The sequence below is a fragment of the Apodemus sylvaticus genome, chromosome 15, assembly GCF_947179515.1.
Source record: "Apodemus sylvaticus chromosome 15, mApoSyl1.1, whole genome shotgun sequence".
Lineage (NCBI taxonomy): Eukaryota > Metazoa > Chordata > Mammalia > Rodentia > Muridae > Apodemus > Apodemus sylvaticus.
In genome coordinates, this window is record NC_067486.1 from 77,293,025 (window position 1) to 77,313,839 (window position 20,815).

At 41.0% G+C, this 20,815-nt stretch overlaps 1 protein-coding gene and 1 long non-coding RNA gene across 3 annotated transcripts in view; one reads left to right on the forward strand and one right to left on the reverse strand.

The window, feature by feature from the left end:
• Positions 1 to 995: 995 nt before the first annotated feature.
• On the reverse strand, positions 996 to 20,340 carry LOC127666039 (uncharacterized). The gene is made up of 4 exons (XR_007973534.1): positions 20,188 to 20,340; positions 12,987 to 13,098; positions 1,586 to 2,125; positions 996 to 1,133 (listed from the first exon to the last, which is right to left on the reverse strand). It is a non-coding gene; the product is annotated as an uncharacterized LOC127666039 (long non-coding RNA).
• Masp1 (MBL associated serine protease 1) overlaps positions 19,312 to 20,815 on the forward strand; it is a 69,549-nt gene continuing 68,045 nt past the window's right edge. Inside the window, exon 1 of one of the 2 annotated variants that reach the window (XM_052158739.1) lies at positions 19,312 to 20,094. In XM_052158739.1, the coding sequence (XP_052014699.1) occupies positions 20,090 to 20,094 (5 nt within the window). In that variant the 5' untranslated portion in view covers positions 19,312 to 20,089. The remainder of the gene's footprint in view (positions 20,095 to 20,815) is intronic. The other variant, XM_052158738.1, reaches the window with a different exon arrangement.

Consider the following 20,815-nt stretch of genomic DNA (forward strand, 5'->3'; position numbering starts at 1 on the left):
TGAGCCCAAGAGTTCAAAGTTATCCTGGACAACACAGTGAGATCTTACGCTTAATAATCGTTATGAAATACAAAAAGCAACTCTCAAGATTTGCTGGATTTTAAAACCCTATTGCTTAGAAAAAAATTTAGCTTCCAAGATAAACCTAAGCAGCGGTCACCTATTCTTATGGTTTTCAACTGTTTTGAAATCAAGTGTGATTTAATGATGCTGTGAATGTGGTGTGAGGAGACAGTGAAGCCCTGCGAGGTTTAAAACTCAGCATGTCTGAAGAACACAGTACAACTTAACAGAATTGTCCATCATCTCCACGTCGGGCTTAGTTTTGTCAGTCCCCATGCCTCCCATAGCCTCAACCTTTCCATCCTGTGTTTATCCAGTGTACAGTGTGCTGGCTTTTCTAAGTTTATGCAGATGGGCAGCCATCACGAGTTTCAGAGCTCTCTCTCCTTACCCCACACAGCACCCCCTTCTCCTTTGCACATTCCTTTACCCCAGCAAGTCTCTGGTCTGCTTCCTGTCTCTCTATTGTTTTGCTTTTGTAGAAGTTTCATATAAATGAAACCATAAAACATTTGCCTTTGATGTTTAGCTTTTTCACTTAAAATAATGCTCTGGACGACTGGCCCTGTTCTACAAGTATGTGCAATCCATTCATTATATTTAGATCTTCTTTTCAGGTGCGATCCATTTTTTAACAAATTCTGCCTATCACTCCAAGCACTGAAGTCTCCAGATTTGTTATTTGTGGGCTTATAATTCTTCCATTACAGCTTCTGTAGACTGTTCTTCCCCCAGCAAAGCCTTGCAGCCTTTGTAGGGAAGCCAATGTTTTACTGGCCTGTTCTATAGAAAGGGAAACTGTTGATCCATGGAAATTTCCTTTCAGTCACTCGGAATGCACCATACCAGATTACTATGTAATATATTTCTCATTGAGCACGAGAGTGAAACATATTTCTTGGAAAAACTTTTATTTAGACAGTGCCAAATAATATTCATAATGAGACACTACTAAAGTCTCATTAAAATAAGTTAATAGTTTATTTGGGTCCTCAGAGATCATGGATTCCAGTAAGGCACTCTGCAGAAGAGGTGGCCGAGGTCCTGGGGAGAAGGTTGACTTCCCAAAGCTGAATAAGAAATAAGCCTGGTGTTCACCTGGTGACCCCCATTTTCCTCTGCACCAGAAGCCCTGCATCTCCTCTGCAGCCCCAAGCTGTTTCTACCTCGTCCTGGTCCTGCCAGCTGGCACGGCAGAGCTGGTAGCTTGTGACCTCTCCCACTTCTCACTGAACTCTGTAGTGCTCTGACAGACACCACCCTCGGACACTGTGCCCTTTGCTCTTGCTCATTGTCCAGTAATGGACCAGCTGGCTTGCCAATCGTGGACGGGACTCCCAATGGAACAGAGAAAGCATTAGCATCAACACCCAGTGGATCATACACACCTGTGGCGCTTTGCTGAAAATCAAGTAAATTGCCCAGCAACACATGAATTGGATTTCTCTCAGCTCCTCAGGAATACAGTAAGTCAGAGCTGTGAGACAGATTACCTCAAGGCCCCAGGACTCACAAAACTTACCATTGCAAGTTACCATTGTGCCAGTTCCAGAGACTCACTTGGGCATACTCCATCCCTGTTATCTTTTAGGGTCTCTTTCTCTCTCTGCGAGGCACGGACTCCGTGGCTTTGTTTCTGACTGGCCAGCCCTGGATATCCCTATCAGGGATCAAAGTGGCTCTTTTAATGAAGACTGTCTCTGTGGCACACATCTGCCTGGAGCTCATTCATTCATCCATGTCCTTAGTTGCTGAAGTGAACACATTCTGAGAGGAGGAACACAGCTTCAAACAAGGAAGCACAAAGAACATTCTAATGCTCGGCTGGCTCAGCAGTGTACAGGATGAGTTTCCAGCACTAGGTATTGGCTCAGGGCTCTGAATCCCTCACAAGGACAATCTCAGGTTTTCCAGTTCCTACAAGTCTGTGTATATGAGTTTCCCACCTCCTTCTACTTGTACAATGGCTGGCAGAACCATGGCGGCTTAGAAATTCTTGCAGAAAGGTCCAAGTGTCTCTTCAGAGGAGAGCAGAATGAATGAGCAGGAAAGGGGGTTGATCCTGAATATAAAAAGAAAGAGAGAGGGAAATAAAGAAAATGCTTAAACAACCATATAAATTCTGCATAAGATATTCCTGTTAGGCAAAATAACCCTAAGGCTACACAGGGAGTGTCTATAATATTTCTTATAACTGAGCATAAGTCCACAATTACTCAGAATGCAGAATTAGAGCATCTCCCCTATGGTCTTAACAATGGTAAGGAAGAAAAGGCAGGAAGGAAAGTCAGAGAATGCTATTATTGCACCTCTTCTATAAATTAAAATTTATCTTGACATACAAAATTCAAAACAGTTTTACAGTGCAAGCAATTGTTTATCAATAAGGTATAAGCAGAGCGTGTCATTAGGCATTGGTAGACACTGGCTCTCTGCATGACCTTGGGCAAGGCTTTTTTTCATTCTAGTCCTTAGTTTGCCCCACAGCATAACGATTCAGTAAGTGGGCTCTCCCCCTACTTTATGAAGAGTCCGTGTCCTCCAAGGTCCTGCATCAGCGCCACTTCCTCTATTCTTCAACTTTCCCAAAGCACATCTCCAGGTGTCTCGAACTATACAGATAAAATCTCTTTCCGAGAATGTTAAACTAGAAATGAAATGAAACGGTGGGTGCTGAGTGCACAGCCCATGGTTAGCCCTCTGCAAATAGCAGACTGGATGCCTCGTTTGCCCCACAAAGCAAGCATTAGCTAGTTAAGAACATCCAGCCCCAGGCTCTGGTCTCTAGGGCCAGCATAGAACCTCTGAGAAGAGCCCGAAGGGTCAGCACAGTGCCCGGCAAGGATCAGAGTGGACGACTCAGGCTCTCTGCTTTCATTCACAGTCCTTCTTTAAAAATCATGAATTTCAAATCTGAGCACACATCAGAATCGCCCACAGAACTCCCAAGTGCACAAAGTGCCTGCTCCTCCACGTGTGTGCTCTTATTCTGTAGGCTAGTGTGGAAGACAAGTGAATTTGTGTTCCTGACAACTTCTCAGATGGTAGAGTCTGCCTGAGCCCACAGGACAAGTACAAGTTGGTTCCCAGGCCAGAAGGGAGGGGAAGGGAGAGTGGAGAAAAGTTCCCAACACCCAGGGCACACACGATGGGAGAGAAGTGGCAATGTAGTCAGTTTCAGGCTGGGTTATGAGGAGCGTGTTCCTGGGTGGTTTGGAGAAATGCGTAAATTGTAAGCTGCCTGTGGCCGTGTTTGTCAACACCCAAGAGCTCCAATGGAAAATGAAGTGGAAGATGAAGAATGCCCAAGTTCATTATGTGTCAGTGTCTAATCCCATGCTGAACACTTTGCATAGCCTATCTCCATGAAGTCAGCCTGACTCTGATTCATCTGTGCTGACTGTGCGCAGGGGTGGAGCTCCCACAGCATATGGTCCGGCAGTAGACCCTTGCCCTGAGCCCTGGGTTGCTTCATAGCCTCCCGGGCTTTGTTATTTCCTGTGAGTGCTGGGATTTAAAGCAAACAAACGTCTTTGATTCTCAGTCCCTCTGCCAGTAAAAGGAGCTATAGCAAAGATCCCCAGAGGAACTGTGAGACTCAAACATAACAACAAGGGGAAACTCCTACACAGAACATAAATTGTTCTATGTATCTCAGCCATCAATCTAATGAGTACTAGTAATGGCTGCGGCCTCTGGATAGCTGCTTAAAGACATTTACTTAGTCCTGGGAGACACTGAGTTAACACTTCATCTTATTTTAAATAAAGCCATTACCCACCAGTGTAACTAATGTTTTATTATTACTAATTCTGGAGCCATTGTACCATGGAGCCTGAGTTAAAAGAAATTTAATTGAAGAGCAAAACATACTCAGTAACAAACCCTACTTTATAAATAATATCTGTTCCAAACTCTAAGTTGGTGTATAAAAGTTATTTTGGTGTAATTGTTTTTTCAGTATTTGGTATAAAAGTTTTGATTACAGTTTGTGTAGAATCCTGTAACACTTATAAGACACTATCCTTTATATGGCGCCAAATGGTAGGCTGAGGAGTAATCGAACTCCCTTGTTACACATTTAAGAAACAAACCTAGGCAAGCTACATAAAATGCTCTTATTATTCTGAAGGACAAGGGCTGCGACCACTCTTCAGGCCCGGGTCTCTGCCCTACAACAAGTGATGTCCACAGGGCATCTGAGAAAGGAGCTTTCTGTCAGCTTTCCCCTGCATCTCTCGTCTCACATAAGCATGTATTGGCGGAGATTGTATCAGAATTGGGAGGAGCCCTACAGACCGCCTGGCAATCCCTAGGGATCCAAAGCACACACGTTTTAATAAGTCAAAGCACCTACTAAACAACAGAAGGGGTCGGGATCCTGAGTCTCTTGTCACAGTTCTAAAGAAGATATCTTCAGCTAGTTAGTCCCAGGGCTTCTGGCAGAAGAGACAGGAGGACCAATAGGCACCTTGCAGTCACCTGTCAAAGGTTGGAAGATATTTCTGGAGCATCAGAATATGAAAACCTATACAGATTTTTATTATGAGTCCCAAGTCTAAATTATAGTTTGTCCTTTGAATTATTATCAAGTATTAGAACTGAATTGTGTCATAATCCATTTATATGGAAAACAGTATAGTTTAAAGACAAAATGGGACTTGTGAAAAGCCACATACATTTCATTGTGACAGGATAGAAAGTAGTGTAATAGCAATATTTATGGGCTAAGTCAGGGCCTGCATTCAGTGACAGGGTTTCCTCATCCAGCTCATGTAAAGCTCACAGTCAGTGATGTAAAAGGTGAGGTTCAGGGAGGGAAAGACTATTCCTTAAGACCAAGCATCTAAGAAATGCTAGACTCTAGATTCCCAACTAGATACGTTGGGCCTCAGGCCCAGGTCTCTGACTCTTATCAATAATTACATCCCATTAAGTATTTAAAAGAATGGTTAGTGGGACTAGTAGATGTATTAGAGCATGAGAATCATGCAAACCTACTAAGAACATTTCAGTAATGATCTTTACCTGGGTCCAAAGGGGTCTTACTAAAGCAACCTGAGGATTGCAACCCCTTTTGGGGTGAAGTGGTCCTCTGACAGGGGTCATCATCTAAGACCATCAGAATACAGATATTAACATTATAATTCATAACAGTAGCAAAACTAAAGTTATGAAGTAGCAATAAAAATAATGTTATAGTTTGAGGGTCACTGCAACATGATAGGGTCACACATCAACATAAATGGTCACAGCATTAAGAAGGAGAGAGTCGCTATATTAGGAAGTGAGGGTCTAGAAAGAAGACAGTTCAGACCCTCAGAAGGATCCAGATTTCACAGTGAAGATTTCAACCACAACAGTAGCAGAGACACGGTTCATTCTTGGAGACATTTTATCATGAATGCCATCCACTGCTAAGCCCTGATGTGGAGGCCAACATGAAGATACAGGCTACCAGTCACAGAATGTTCTTGAGGCGTTCAGGATATATTGTGAAGAGATATTGGCTTTGTGGAGAATGCTTAAGGATGTTCCTAACACTTCTAAACAGCTTTAGGCTGCTGTTTTACTGCTGGGGCAGGAGAGCATAGGGCCCAGTGATATGAACAACGGCCTTAAATATCTAAAGCCAGTAAAAGTGAGAATCAAGTAAACCTGTTTAGAACTTCTTAGTAATGATCTTTATCTGGGTCCAAGGGGGTCTTTCTAAGGTGTGCACACCATTGCTTCCCCAATAGTATTCATGCAGACATTCTTTTAGTGGCATGACAGTTTACAAGCTGTGAAGAACTGTAGAATATGTGAAACATTGCGAACATCTCCTCGTGAGGTCCAGAAACAAGATAATTACAGGTACATCCTTTAACAGCTTGACAGAAGGTGCAAGGCCAAAATATAATTGACCATAGCAAAGATGGACAGAGATAGACAACTTTAAGAGAAAACAAATGCAAGATGGTTCTGAAACTTCAAAGCAGATATTTGTAGCTAGAGAGGCTGAGGAAGAAGGAGTCCAACAGGGGTACTGGGGAGATGACAAACCACAAAGTGACCTAGATAGTGTTCAGGAGTGATCCCTCCACAGATGAGCAGGCAGAACTGAAGGGTTGCTTGTGAAGTTCCTGTTATCATCATACACAGAGAAAGGCACTAATGCTCAGGAGGTGACCCATCTGTAAACCCTCATAGCAGCACAGAGAGGACCAAAGACAAGACCTCATTGCAAGCCTCTGCTCCATCTTATTACTGACTTAGTCATGACATGACACTATTTGTAATGGTAAATATGAAAGTACTCTTCAAATTTATTTGGGTAAATTGAGACTGCAGGGGCTACATGTGTGATGATTAAAATCATATCAGAGAAATCAAATATAAGAACTTATCAGGAACACTAGACCAAGGAAAGGGTATCACTTCCTCCCCTAGACCCCATAAAAAAGTGGAGGGTCACCACTACAGTGGCAATGGCCCCATCAGCCTGTCATCTGACACCTGGTGTGTACTCCTAATGACAGCAGGCAGAGAACTCTGTACTGTCCTTGGGCATTCAGCTCTGCTTGGTTCATAATATTGACACAACCTACTCAATTCCTGTCTGTCTGTCTTCCTGTTTGCCCATCAAGATCTCCACCCATCACCCTGCCCCTTCCATGCTGAAACCTAGACCTGCACTTGAAACTCTTAGAAGGAATAGTCTAGGCTTCATTGCTCTTAACCTGTGATCCACAGCCTGACTGCTTAGCTGCAGCTTCTTTTCTGCAGAGGGATTGGATCGCATAACTTATCAAGACAGACTCTATTTACACGTATATCAACTCCTGAAACCACTTGAAAAACACTGTGGCCACTTTGATCCTTTGTGTCCAGTCTATAACCCATATAGATAGCTATATCTACTTCTCTCTCTGTCTCTGTCTGTCTCTCTGTCTCTCTATCTGTCTGTCTCTGTCTCTGTCTCTCTCACATGTGCATGTGCGTGTGTACGTGTGTGCGTGTGTGCGTGTGTGCGTGTGTGCGTGTGTGCGTGTGTGTGTGTGTGTGTGTGTGTGTGTGTGTGCGCGTGTGTGCATGTGTGTGTGTATATAGACAGACAGACAGACAGAGGGAGATTTACTATGTGATATGTCATATGAGATGTATAGTAGTAACTAAGATTGAATTTTTTAAAATGCATTTGCTAAACCAAATTACCAAGGAAAGTGAGATTATCAGGCAAATTCAGCTTTTGAAACTGCCAGGTTTGTGAATTTATTGTTATCCAACAAACTCTGACATTGTAGGAAGTCACAAGCACTTTGTGTCTTTCTGATGTTGAGCTCTCCATACCCTACATAGTAGAACTTTAAAAAATTTCATTCCAAGTATATTTTGGGGAAGCTGTATGTGATCACAGGCTACCAAAGTTCCTTTCTGACACTAGTATTCTGGGTGAGGCACTGTGGCTAATGCCTACTATTCTAGCCCTGGGGAATTTAAAGCAGTTTGAGTTCAAGGCCAGTCTAAGCAACTTTCAGCCTTGGTCTCTAAAGTACAAATACTACTTACAGTTTAACATATGTAAGCTGTTATTTAATTAAGTCTTTTCTAGTCCTCAAAATTACACAGTATCTTTTGCTTTTAGTAAAAATATCTTTAAAAAAACAATTTTGCTTTTAGTAAAAATATTTTAAAAAGAAGAGTAAAGCAAGGATTTCTTTATATATAAAATTTAAAAAAGCATGCCTACCAGCAAGCCCATATTAAAATAAATATCAAAGAGAGTGATTCAGACAAAGAAATATAATATCTTAGGAAATATGAGGCATACAAAAAGCACCTAAAATAGGAACTATATAGTTAAATATCTAAGAATGTCTTCATCATTATTTCTGTTTTTAAATATATGGATGGCTCCTTACTTAAATAAAACTAGTGGGATGTGGAATCATGCTGCATACTTGAGAGTTAATGACAACAGTAATATAGAGATGTGGAGCAAGAAAATGGAAATTATTAAAAGTTTCTTATAATACACAGAAAGAAGCTATGTGATAAGTTAAACCATAAAATGAACCTTGAAATAACAAACCAATTGCAGCTATAGATAGAAAGACATGGCAATGGATATGCTATTTCTAACTTAACTTAATCTAAAAGTCAGGAAAAAGAAAAACCAGAGCAGAGCAGACAGAGGATAGAACAGATGGGAATAAAGGAATATTGTGACACATAAAATCTAGTCATGGTATTATTCATCTTAAAGATAAATGTCTGTGTTGGCAAGTGAGAGAACAGGAAGCTCCTTGATCATAACCCCGCAATTCTAAGATTTTGGTAACCATACATAGGCAGTGTGTCTTATCCAGAAGCATTGAAACCTACAGATGCAACTGCAAATTTAACAACAGCTATGTGACTCAGTTCCACTCAACCCAAAAAGGAGCAAAAAGGAAAGGACCTTTAGCTCCTGAAACCAGTGTTCAAAGAAGAAAAGAGGTTTTAACTTCAGAAATGCACAGACACCAACTCAGAGCTATGGGGATAGTAAAAAGCCAGTCAAGCAAGATGCTAAAAACAGCTGAAATCAGGGAAATGGTACACAGCAAGAAGTTAAATAAATTTTAAAAATGAAATCATAGAAAAGAACTATAGAAATCCTACATGAAGAACATAACCACACAACTGAAAGATACAGAACAAAACCAGTGAAGATGAGTCAGAAACCAGTCAGGAAAAAGAGCAGTAACATTTTTCTAATAGTCAAACAATTTCAAGTGTAATTATGCAATTAGAGAAACCAAAAATGAAAAGTGAAAAATCATAATGTATCTATAAGTTGACATTAAGTAAACAGATACATGAATTGTGGGAGGTTTTGGAAGAGAGGAGAAGGAGAAAAAGGCACTGTAGTTATATTTTAAGTTTAAAAACAATTAAATTGAGAAAAGAATAGATAAAAATTTCTACATTGTGTGAGAGATATCTACAACCAGATTCTTGAAGCTTAAATATCTCTAAGAAAAGAAAAAAAGTCAAATAATGATATCATGATAATGAGACTCAGAACAAATTGTAAAAAGAGAGAAGATGGCATCTTGAAACCAAAAAAAAAAGAGAGAGAGAGAGAGAGATCTATACAAGAATCTTAGTTTATCAGCTAAAATTTTAAAAGAGGCAATGGGATCATACATTCAAAGTACTAAAAGCCAAATGACAAAAACAAAAACAATACCTCCTCCCAAAAGCCAACTAAGAATTCTATACCCAGTAAAAACTATCCTATAGAAATTAATAAGACAGGGATAAAGACATAAAAGACAGTCACAGACTAACAAAATGTGGGTAAGTTTATGACCATTCTGCGTGACTCACAAGAAATGCCTCTAACGTGCAAGAAATGACAAATGGAATTCTTAGAGCTGCAATGAAATGAAAGTAAATAGCAATATGAAAACTGAAAATATGAAACTCACTGATAAAGTAAACTGGGACCTACCAACATACCAAAAGAAAAGACTCTGAATTTTATAGCCTCTCAGATCTTGAAATCCTGAGACCCAAACCTCTCTTAAAGATTAAAAATCCCAGGTCATCATAGTAAAATATTTAATGTTTCAAATGCTAATGTTCTGAAAGTCTGAAACCTGAAAATGTCATTCCCATGAAAAACAAAAGTTCTATGTAAAAGGAATAGAGAGCTGAGTTCTGGTGAAGAACTGATGCTTTCTTTGGTTCTAGCAAATTATTCAATCGTGTATTGTCTGCACCCCTTACATACTTGGTGTCACTCCCTTTGTCAGGGAGTAGCACTCATTTGACTCAAAGACATTTGTTAATTGGAGTTTCCTCCCATGTTACAAAGCAGATTGATTAGTGAGTATAGTGTTGGCTAATGATTTGGCTGTTGAAAGAGACAGACTTCTTACAGTAACCACTGAATATAACACAAACTGTTGCATGCTTTACTTTCAAAATTGCTCCCACTGTGTTTAAGTCAGATACATACAATGTGTGCCCCACCAGGGAAATCATAAATCCTAACCATTCATTTCTGTTTTCAAAAGGAAAATGATGGTTCCTGGATGGCTATTTAAATATTTTCCAAACTTTGAATGAAAAAATGAATTTCATCTGATTCCCTGGTTATAATGACACACGCGCAAAGATTCTAAAGGTGAATTTCAATGTGTTACCAGTCGGGTTTGGTTTTTTCCATTCAACCCAGTTTGGTAGAAGTTTTCGACGAGTGGATTGGCCACATGATAGAATAATGACAAAATTTTAATGTCGAAATGCGCCATTTGTTTGCATTGACATTCCTTCCAGCTGATGAAAATCCAGGAGCTCTTAATGAATCCAAACCACATTTACAAGAAGCCAGCAGAGTTACTGGCCAGTTTGAAAGTAATTATGTGCAGGATAGGGCAAGAAGGCACTTACGCAATGGTGTTGCTTGGTCACCAGTATTGTTTCCACAAAATCTGAGGTCTGTATATGAGTAAATAGGGAAGGATATCTCTGTGTGCCCAAAACAACAAAAGGTGGCCCCAACAATGGAAAAATTACATAGGGGATGTACACATTGGTGGATATCAGTTCACAGAGAAATATCAAGTAGAGCAGCCTTGTAGGACGAGAATGAATATGTTCTTTGAGGACAGCCATAGCCTTAAAGAGCAGTCATCAGTGTGTGTGCAGTGGTGTAGGACTACTGACTTGTGGCTGTGGGTAGTGGTACCATCTCATTGAAGTGCCGAAAAGTTACAACTGTACTTTTCATTATATATTTCTTCTTAGTTCTTTATCTTACTTCATAGTTTCTCCTACTATTTGCAATGAGCAGCATTTTCTACAATTCTTTGTGCTGTGCATTTTATCTGTCCATTTTTTTCTAATATGGAGACTATAAATTGTAAAGACTTCTAAAGAGTTCTGATTCATTTCATGCCTTTTTTTGTGGGGAAGAGAGAATGATTTAACTACATAAAAATACATGATCACAAAGTTGGCTTTGTGTGTAAGAATTCTGCATGTTTATAAAAACATTGAGATCTCTTCAATAAACAAATAAAGGCCCTTTTTGTATATCTGCATTTGTGAACCATAAAATTTCTGGCGATCACATCTTGTCTGAGTTCACATTCGGTGGTGAACAACCATGAATTTATTTCAGAGACTGAGCTGCCTTTTATTGGTTCCAGGCGATTTTGTGAAAGAAGGAGACAATTTTGTGCAAGTGCCAACAAGCCAAGTGAAGTTGTGTGGGCTCATTCACACGTCCAAAATGTGGTTGATATTCCAAACATTACCCAAAAGAAGTTGGAACCTCATGCCAAAACCAAGAGATACACTAGAGATGCTGCAGACCTCAACACAATGCTACATGGAGGTGGGAGGAGCTGTAGTTCTGAGACACTAGAGAGTTGGCAGAGAACACAGAAAACCCTCATTTCTGGACTGAGGCCCTAACTGGTTCCAATGGTCTTGAAGGTTGCAGATGGTTATCCATTACTATTGTCAGTGCAAAGGCATCTTGCCCCAACCACCAGCTTCTTTAGCCTTCAAGGCTGTAAATCTCTACTCTGTTCCTTGACCTGAGCAAGGGTTTGAATGGCACTCACTTGCTATCTCTGCTGTATTCATTGTCTAAGTATGCATCAGAGTGTGGAAACAGGACCAAAGATGGGGGATGAAAGGCAACTTAGTTGCATGACTAATCCTGGAAAACCAGACTCTAGAGACAAGCATCAGGGTGCAGATCTGAGTTTATTGCCCAGCACATAAGCATATGTACAGTGTTTGAGCCAATCTTAAGCCCCTAAATCCTCTGCCAATCAGATCTCACCAGCCCCAATAAAAGCCCTGCCTGATGTAACTCAGAAGGGCAGGGGTGGGGCGTGCTCAGCTTTGTCACCTATTTGGACTTCCATGAAGATGGGGGGGGGGAAGCAGCCACCACCCTGGCCTTGATTCTGTTTTGCTGGCTCACCCATGTTCTGCGAACCATCTTGGATCCAATGCAGATCAGGACTCTTCAAGGAGTCACAGGAACCTGGGCGCCTTCCTCTCCATCCCCCCTTTTCCTTCACCAGGTTGACTTCCACATTCTGCACACTGGGGGCCTGGCCTTGTGACCAAGAATCACTGTTTTCAACACCTCCTGATTTAGGTTATCCGTTAGGACTTCGTAGAAGTCCAGTCACAACCTGGTGAGCACAGTTACCAGCCGTAGTGATCTGTGTTCACACATTTCACTTCTAAGCTGTTTTCTCCGTGACTGTGATTTCACTGTTGGTAAGCATTATGCATTGATACTTTCATCAGAGTACTTGAGCAAGAAGCTTGTAAGACTACATCTTTCCTTGTCGCCTATTTCAATAAGGTTTTGTGTGTTTCTCAAATCTTCTTTTAAAATGTGAATCTCTCAAATTTTAAGTCATATTTTGAGAATTTTGACTTTTGGGGATTCCAATATTCAGGATTATTGTATTCAAAACTGCGTGTTTTGGAATTATGGCCCAACCTCAAAGAGAAATGCAAAATCAAGTTGAAATATGGATACTCAACAACTTATAATAGTTTGACTTCAACCCTTAAACATTAGGCTGATATAAAATAATATCCACACAGTAGGATAAAAAAAAAATAGAGAAATAGACTGAAGTACCACAATACTAGGTAATTTCAGCGTCTCCTTTCCAACAATGGGGAGATCACCCCAACAGAAGGAGAAATAATAAATGAATGACTTGAATAATATCATCATCCAACTAGGCCAGGCAGACATAAAATATTTCACAAAGGAACAAAATATGCATTTTACTCAAATGAAGCTGTTGTCTTCTCCATGATACTACAGAACATAAAGGAGACAATTTTTTTTTTTAAGAAGGACCTTGGGAGACTGAATGAATGGCTCAGCAATAAAGAAAACTTACTGATTTTGTAGAGAACTGGAGTTCCATCCCAGAAGCCACATTGGGAAACACACCACTACCTGTAGCTCCAGCCTCAGTAGACCGGATGGCTTCTTCTGGCTTCCAATGGCACCTACACACATGTACATACAGAGCCCTTTATATACATACATACATACATACATACATACATACATACATACACCTGCACTCATACACAAAGAAATAAAAATAAAAGAAATATTTTCAAAAGAAAAAAAGGTATTAGAGCAGGCATCTTTCAAACACAATAGTATGAAACTATAATTTAATAACAGAAGTAACTTAAAAATTCAAAAGCATGTGGAAATTAAACAATGAAGAATTCAGTCAGCTAATGAAGGAAAGAGCAAAGGAGAAGTTTTTAAAAGGCCTTAAAAAGTAAAAATGAAATCAAATCACACCCAAAGCTATGAAAATCAACAAAGACAATCATAAGGTGAAACTTTGAAGCAATAAATGTTCATATTCCAGAACTCCCAAAAAACTTAAGTAGGAGGCTCAAAAGTCAGAAGCCAATCTGTGCTGAATAGGGAAACTCTATCACAAGCAAACAAAATAAACAAACAAAAACTCAGAACCAAACAAATAGGAAAGTAAAAGAAACACAAACAATTTAATAATAGACATCAAGGAAACAAACAAGAGCAACAAAAATGACAATAATAAGCTAATTTCAAAGTTATCAGAAGAAAATAAATGATAAATACTAAAGAAGAATAATTGAAATAGAAAGATGATTCAAGTTAAAAAAAAAACCCTAAGATTTATCTTTCTAAAAAGACAAGTGAACAAATCATAAATATCCATCCAGGGGCAAAAACCTTTAAATAAATAAAAGTATGGATGACAGAACATTTCTGGTGCTATAAAAACACAAAGGATCATAAGATACTACTATGAAAAATTTATACCATCAATTAAACAACATAAAATAAATAGGTAATCTACCAAGAATTAATGCCAAGAAATGAAAACTTTGAATACACATCACTAATATATAAAGAGATTCAAATAATAATTAAAAACTGTCCAACAAATAAAAAGCAAAGCCAGAGGTTCATGAAACACTAATATCTATCCTCCTCAAACTCTTCTCAAAAAGTTGAAAAGGAGGGAAAACATCTAGACTCATTTTGTAGGGCCAGCATTACTAATGATCAAAGCCAGACAATGAGAAAAGAAATGTATATGCCTAATATTAATGATAAACATAAGGATCAACTCCTCAACAGGACACTAACAAACTAAATTCAACCATTTTAAAAGAGACCATTGAATGTGACAAAGTGGAATTTCTCTTTGGAATGCATTAATGGTATGATTTGGAAGTGAAATGTACCCATAGGCTCAGGTAATTTGATCACTTGGTCCCAGGTCTTGGTAATGTTTGGAAGGCTGAGAAACACTGGGAGATGAAGCTTCACAGGAAAAAGTATGGTGGTGGGCTTTAAGGTTTCATAGCCCAGGCTCCCTTCCTATTTGTTCTTTACTTCCTGGCTGCAGATAAAATGTGATAAGCCACCTCAAACTCCTATGGCCATGCCTTTCTTGCCTCAATGGCTGTAACCCTCAAATTGTAAGTCAAGGTAAACTCTTTATCTTTTAACGTATTTCTATTGAATACTTCTTGTAAGGTATTTGGTCACAGCAACAAGAAAGAGACTTATGAAGAAGTTGGTGTCAGGAGTGGGGTTGCTGCTGAGGTACACCTGACCACATGGTTCTTTGGTCTTTGAAAATGGTTTGGGAGGAGTCAGAAAGATCTGTGAGGACTCAGGAAGATCATGGAGCTGCAGGCTAAAGGAGCTCTAGAGTATTATAAAGCAGAGTTTAATGGTCCATTCTGATAGGCATTTGGGAGATGTGAATTCTGAGAGAAACAATTCTGACAGAGGGGTTCTGGCTTAGGAAGCTTCAGAGAGAAATAGGTGGTTAATAGGGAACTGGGCTAGAGCTCATTCATGCTACATTGTGCCAAAGAATTTGGGTTTATCCTGGCCATGTTCTGAGAACTTAAGTGAAGCTGGATTCAAAAGTCACAGCCTAATTTGTACAATAATAGTCAGTTTTAGGCTGTGGCATAGTTATTGCTCGCCACTCTTCTTCAGGTGTACAATTGAAAAGAGCAACAGATAGAGCAGAAAATACACAAAACATGCAACTTCATGAAGAGAAGAATGCAAGCCAATTAAAAGTTGCAGGCAAAGCAGTGCTGAGAAATATATTGCTCTGTCCAGGACAACAAGTTCTCTGAGGCCAAGACCACATCCATCACAGCTTCCATATTTGAAAGAAGAGAACTTGAGGGTGAATCTTCAAGTTTAGAGGTAGGCCCCCTTATTTATGTGTAGCAGTGTTACAAGTCACCTTGCAAGTTCCCTCAATGACAGAACACCACCTTCCATGTTTCTCATAAAATCATGAATCAATTTTTATCTGTCAGGTATTCTACCAGAAGATATATATGTTAGTTTGTTGAGTCTATTCATTCCATATATCTAGTTAAATTACATTGTATATCATAAATATATAAAATTTTGTACTGTAGTGCAATTATTGAAAGTGTTTAACCTTTTTTATGATGATGGCCATTCTGACTGAGGTAAGCCACTGACAGAAAGGGCCTCAATGACATTTTAATATAAATTCCCTTGATGGCTAAGGATGCTGAATATTTTTGTTCTTGTTCTTTGGCTGTTTGTAAACTATCTGTTCATTTTATTGGTTATTTGGGATGTTTGACTTTAGAGCATTTAGGGTTTTTAGTTACTCATGTAGTCTAGGAATTAAACTTCTGTTAGACAAGTAGCTGGCAAAGATTTCCTCATGTTCTCTCTGTTGTCTTCCTGCATTATGTCCTTTGCTGTGTAAATGCCTTTCAATTTCACAAAATAATGTGTCAATTCCTGATTTTATTTTCTGAGCTGCTGGAGGCCTTTTCAGAAAGTCTTTCCCTGTATCTAAATCTTGACACATCTTTCCCATGCTTTTCTCTAACAGAATCAGAATTGTAGGTCTTACATGAAGGTGGGTTTTTTTTTGACATATTTTCAATTGATTTTTGTACTGTATGCGAGATGAGAATCTAGATCCATTCTCCTACACGAGGGTACCTAGTTTTCCTGGAATTTCTTGTTGAGGAATGTTTATTCTTAACATATGTATAAGCAAACAATGTCTATTATATGTGAGAGACCCTAAGTTCTTTGTCAGAAAACCCTTAAAACTGATAAACACAGCAAAGTAGCAGGATACAAAATCAACATAAAAATCAGTACCTTTCCTATATGTGCTGAGAAAGGAATCAGGAAAAATAACCCCACTTATAATAATGTTTTATGTTGTATGCATTAAAAATGGTGCAATTGTGCCAGGCAGGGTTTCACAATTTCGGATTCAGCAACCACACTGAAGTGAAGTTTAGTCTCCCTGGATGAAGCATAAGCATTCTTTTAATTTTCCACATTACTGTGATGACCAGGAAGATCTGAAGTTAATGGTATCAGTCATACTCCTGGTCAAGGTGCTGACCGACCTAACATTTAATTTTTGTTTTGCTTGGGTTTTTGATCTGGGTATCACTGTGTAGCCTAGATTAGCCTTGAATTTGCTGTCTTCTTGCCTCTCTTTTGGGAACATGGATTATGGTTGCACTCCACCACATCTGTAGTTCTGAATTGCCTCAAGTTCTTTATTCATGTATTGGGCATTCAGGAAGAAGCCTGAGTTTCAGGCTTTGACCCCCTGCCCTACAAAAGAACAACCCACTAACCAAATTCTTTACATTTTCTGACACATTCGTAGAGTTCCAGAAACTTTCACTCAGACGCTACAAAATAAATACTTTAGTAGAAAATGTAAACCCCCAGTGTTCCAGGGTAGGACTCATTCTCACAGAAGCTGCCTTTCTGATATGGCTTCCTGAGTGTAATGTGAGGGCTAGGGCTCTGAGCTCACCCCTGTTGTCCCCATTTCTTTGCTTAGAACTAAGAACTATTGGTTCCTTGTGTCCCTTTTAAGCCACTTTTTGTCAAACTTTTAAAGAGACTAATTGAATCTTTCCAAGCATTATTTTTCTTAATATCCATGATAGGATTCTTAATAATGAATGACAACACAGTAAGAACCAAAGAGGAAGCAAGTGACACCATTGAGCTCCTCTGGCCTCCCGACTCAGTGCAGACAAGCAGCCTCCCATCCGTGCATCTCTCAAGCCCACATCACGTTTGGTGTGCTCACACAATGAACTGATACCTCCCTAAGAAACTAAGTGACTTGCCTGAAACTGCAACAGCCGGGACTATAGACCAGGAGCCCAGTGCTCCAAACCCCAGAGCAGCATGGCCTGCCGTCGTCTCACACCTGGATCTGATGGGGACACCTCAGGGAGACTTCATCAAAAACACACTGCAAGCCAGAGGGCAGCTGCAGGAGTCACACCCAGAGCCTCCACTGCACCTCGGTGACTGTGTGCATTCCAGCAGCTCCAACTGAGCCTTGGCTGACGCCCGAGGAAGGCATATACCAGATCCACTGAGAATTGACAGAATGTTCCCTCAGAATGTCCTTCAAGTCTCTCCCATTGATCGTTGGGAGTCTTTAAAAAGCTAGGGCAAGAAGCTATTTCTAGAGGTCTAATTGCTCTCTGTGACACTTTACAAGGGGCAGCTTATAGCTTTCCCTCTCAAACTCTTCCCTCTGTGTCCAGATCTAGAGTGAAGGCCTTTTCTAAATGTATGCTAACTCCAGGGAGGGTGGGCTCAGCTGCAGGGAGAATTGCGGGACTCCTTCCCCGGGCAAGGCCACTGTACACTGTGTGCATCTTGCCAAGTTCTTTCTCCTTTGGTTTGAAAACCCTTGTGTATTCCAAAAGAAATGCAGCCCATGTGTTTCTGATTCATTTACACTTAAATCATTAAAATGTTGTTTTGTGAGAGTTATTTGATGTCTAAAGAGCCTGACAGTCTGCTTAATGGAGATTTTACAGGGTTTTCTTTCTTGTCCTCCCTGAAACAGAGAACATTTCTCTCAGGCAATGCCTAGGTTCAAACCTCCCTCCTCATCACACACGCTTACACTGCATTATCAGCCAGAGCCTCAGAATCATGCCAATCACACAAGGCTGGCACTCAGGAGAGCTAAAATGGAGAGCTTGGAGGAAAGCCAGGCAAGAATTACAGAAAATGTCAAGTCTTTTGATCCTCCAAAAAATACATCCAGGAGACCTATCTCAGGGTGGAGAATGTGTTTGCCACCTTGATTCAGGTGGCAAGCGGCTTCCTGCATAACTGCAAAGTAGCTCACCCTCAAATTCTCACTTGTGCCCCATTACAGTTTCCATTCAGTGAACAAGGAGATGGAGTCTGAAACAATACTGTACACAGCCAGGTTGGTTAGAAAACACAGATTACGGCTACAGTCTAGATCGGTGTCTAAAGCGCTTGAAATGGTTCAGAACCAAGTTTTTCTGCTAGTGGATGTATGTGGTTTGCAAGCGCCACGTGCTCTGAGACATGGTGTCACAGAACCCATGAGAGATGGGTTTCTTTCTCCCTTCCTGGGCGTATGACCACCTCCTCTGGTCACTTTTGTTAATGGAAAATGGAGTTATAAAACTACGACTGACCTGAACAAGGGGCTGGAAGGAACGAGTGGGACCAGGGTTAGCACACAGCGGCCGTTCTAGCAGCTGGCTTGAAGTGGCAATGACTTCAGGAGTGGCAGTGGGATTCTGGATGCCTTGACTAGTCATATAATCTTGCTAAGATGACATTCCCCCACCTGGGAAAGACCCATCACAAAGAACGCTCAGAAGTTTCTCAAAGTCATTGAGATAGCGTTTGTGCCTGGCACTGAAATAATGCTCGGTGAGCCAGCCCACCCCCTTCACACTCTCTTCAGTGCTGGCTGCAATCTTTGTGTGTTGAGGTTATTACTGTGGAGGATGCTCTGTCACACAGAGAAGCCAGTGTGCAGAGGTTATTCTGTGGTGGGAGTTATAGTAGGGGTTAATTGTGGAGAGGGTTACATGTGGTGTTATCTTTATGAAGAGGGGTCTCTTATTACTCCGCTCAGCATAGATCCACTGTACCATTTCTCCATGGGGCACTGACAGCACACAGGCACAGGTCTTTCTAGATGTGTGGGTCACCTGGCTCTCTGACTTTGCTGAAGCCTTTTCCCCAACTGGGTAAGTTAAATCTCTGCATGCTTTTGGCTAAACAGCACCACGTGGCAGCCTTTCAAGTGGGGAGAGTAAGTAGCCAACTGCACAAACGGGTGCTCACTCACAGTCAGGGCCAACCATGAGGTTTTCAGAAAAAAAAAAAAAAAAAAAACCTGTGGATGCCCACAGACAGGCTGAGGCTTGGGATCTGCATTCTTTCTTATAATCTCCTAGAATTGCCTTTTTAGTTGGCTGTTTCTGTTTAATTGTTCTTTTGCTGGGGTCCTAAAGTAGAACAGTTATAGCCATGAGGCAAGAGAGGCTGAAGAGAAATTAATCTCTCTCTCTTTCTCTGTGTGTGTGTGTGTGTGTATGCACACACACACACACACACACACAAGCACGCACGCGCACAATTCTCTCTGTGTGTCTGTCTCTGTGTCTGTGTCTATGTCTGTGTCTGTCTCTCTGTCTCTGTGTCTCTCTCTGTCTCTCTGTCTCTCTGTCTCTCTCTCTCTCTCTCTCTCTCTCTCTCTCTCACACACACACACACACACACACACACACACACACCTCTAAGTCTCTCAGTTTTTTTTTCCTCTCAAGGGCTGCAGTCCCTCCCAAGGAGGGGACTGGCTAACAGATCTTCCAAGGAAACAGTCTGTCAGGTCCCTCTGAGTGTACACAAGCTCACTCAGAGAGAGGAGAGAGGGGAAGCCAGAGGGAGAGGGGGAGAGGGGATCTGTTGCAGGCAGGAGAAGGCGTGACCTGAATGGAGAATGCCAGCCAATTCCAGAGACACACAGGGACCTCAGAACAAAGATAAGGCATCGCTGACACCACACCGGGGACTGGGAAGAGCTCACAGACAAGTCGGGCAGAAGGGACCAAAGCCGGGAGCACACAAGGCAGGAAAATGAGGTGAGTGCCGGATCAGGGGAAGACACCGGGTTTCTTCTTCAAGACCAAGTATAGAGCAGTGCTGGATCTGACCTTGCCTCTAGGCAGACTCACCTGCTTATCCTCTGGGTGGCTGGGGATGGGGGGGATTCTCATCAATCCTCGGGGCCCTGCAAAGGGAGTCCTGTCCCTGGGGCACCTTCCCAGGGATTCGGGAGACTCGCAACTTGAAACCAGATAGTTTGGGCAAAGCCAGCTCCTGGCGCGGCTGAGGCTCAGATTTCTCTCTCTGCCAGCACAGGGTGCTGCCTACTGGCCAATGTGACCCTCCTCCTCCTGCCCACAAGGCTGATTCTTCCCGTTGCTACTCGGCAAAGAGTAGTGATTTCTTTCTCCCAACACTTTGAGGGTTAGATAATGTGTTTGTATGTTTATATTTTTTTTTCCTGACCGGAAAAGAAAACAGTTCCCCACAGCCTCGCTTGTGGTTTCTTGAGCCTTCAGAAGTTTGCCAGTTAAACCTCAATTTAGAAAACTAGAAACCTGTCCCCATTTTACAGTTCCCTATAAATTCTGCATTTCTCACTGAAATCCGAGGCAGCTGGTGACATGAATCAGGCTAGGAAATGCACCAAATGGCTCTTAAAGAGACACCACAGTTTTTTTAAGCAGCATGTGGGTTTCCGAAACCTTCCACTTTAAATTCTAATGGGCTTGAAGCTCTTCAACCTTTCCTGTTTCT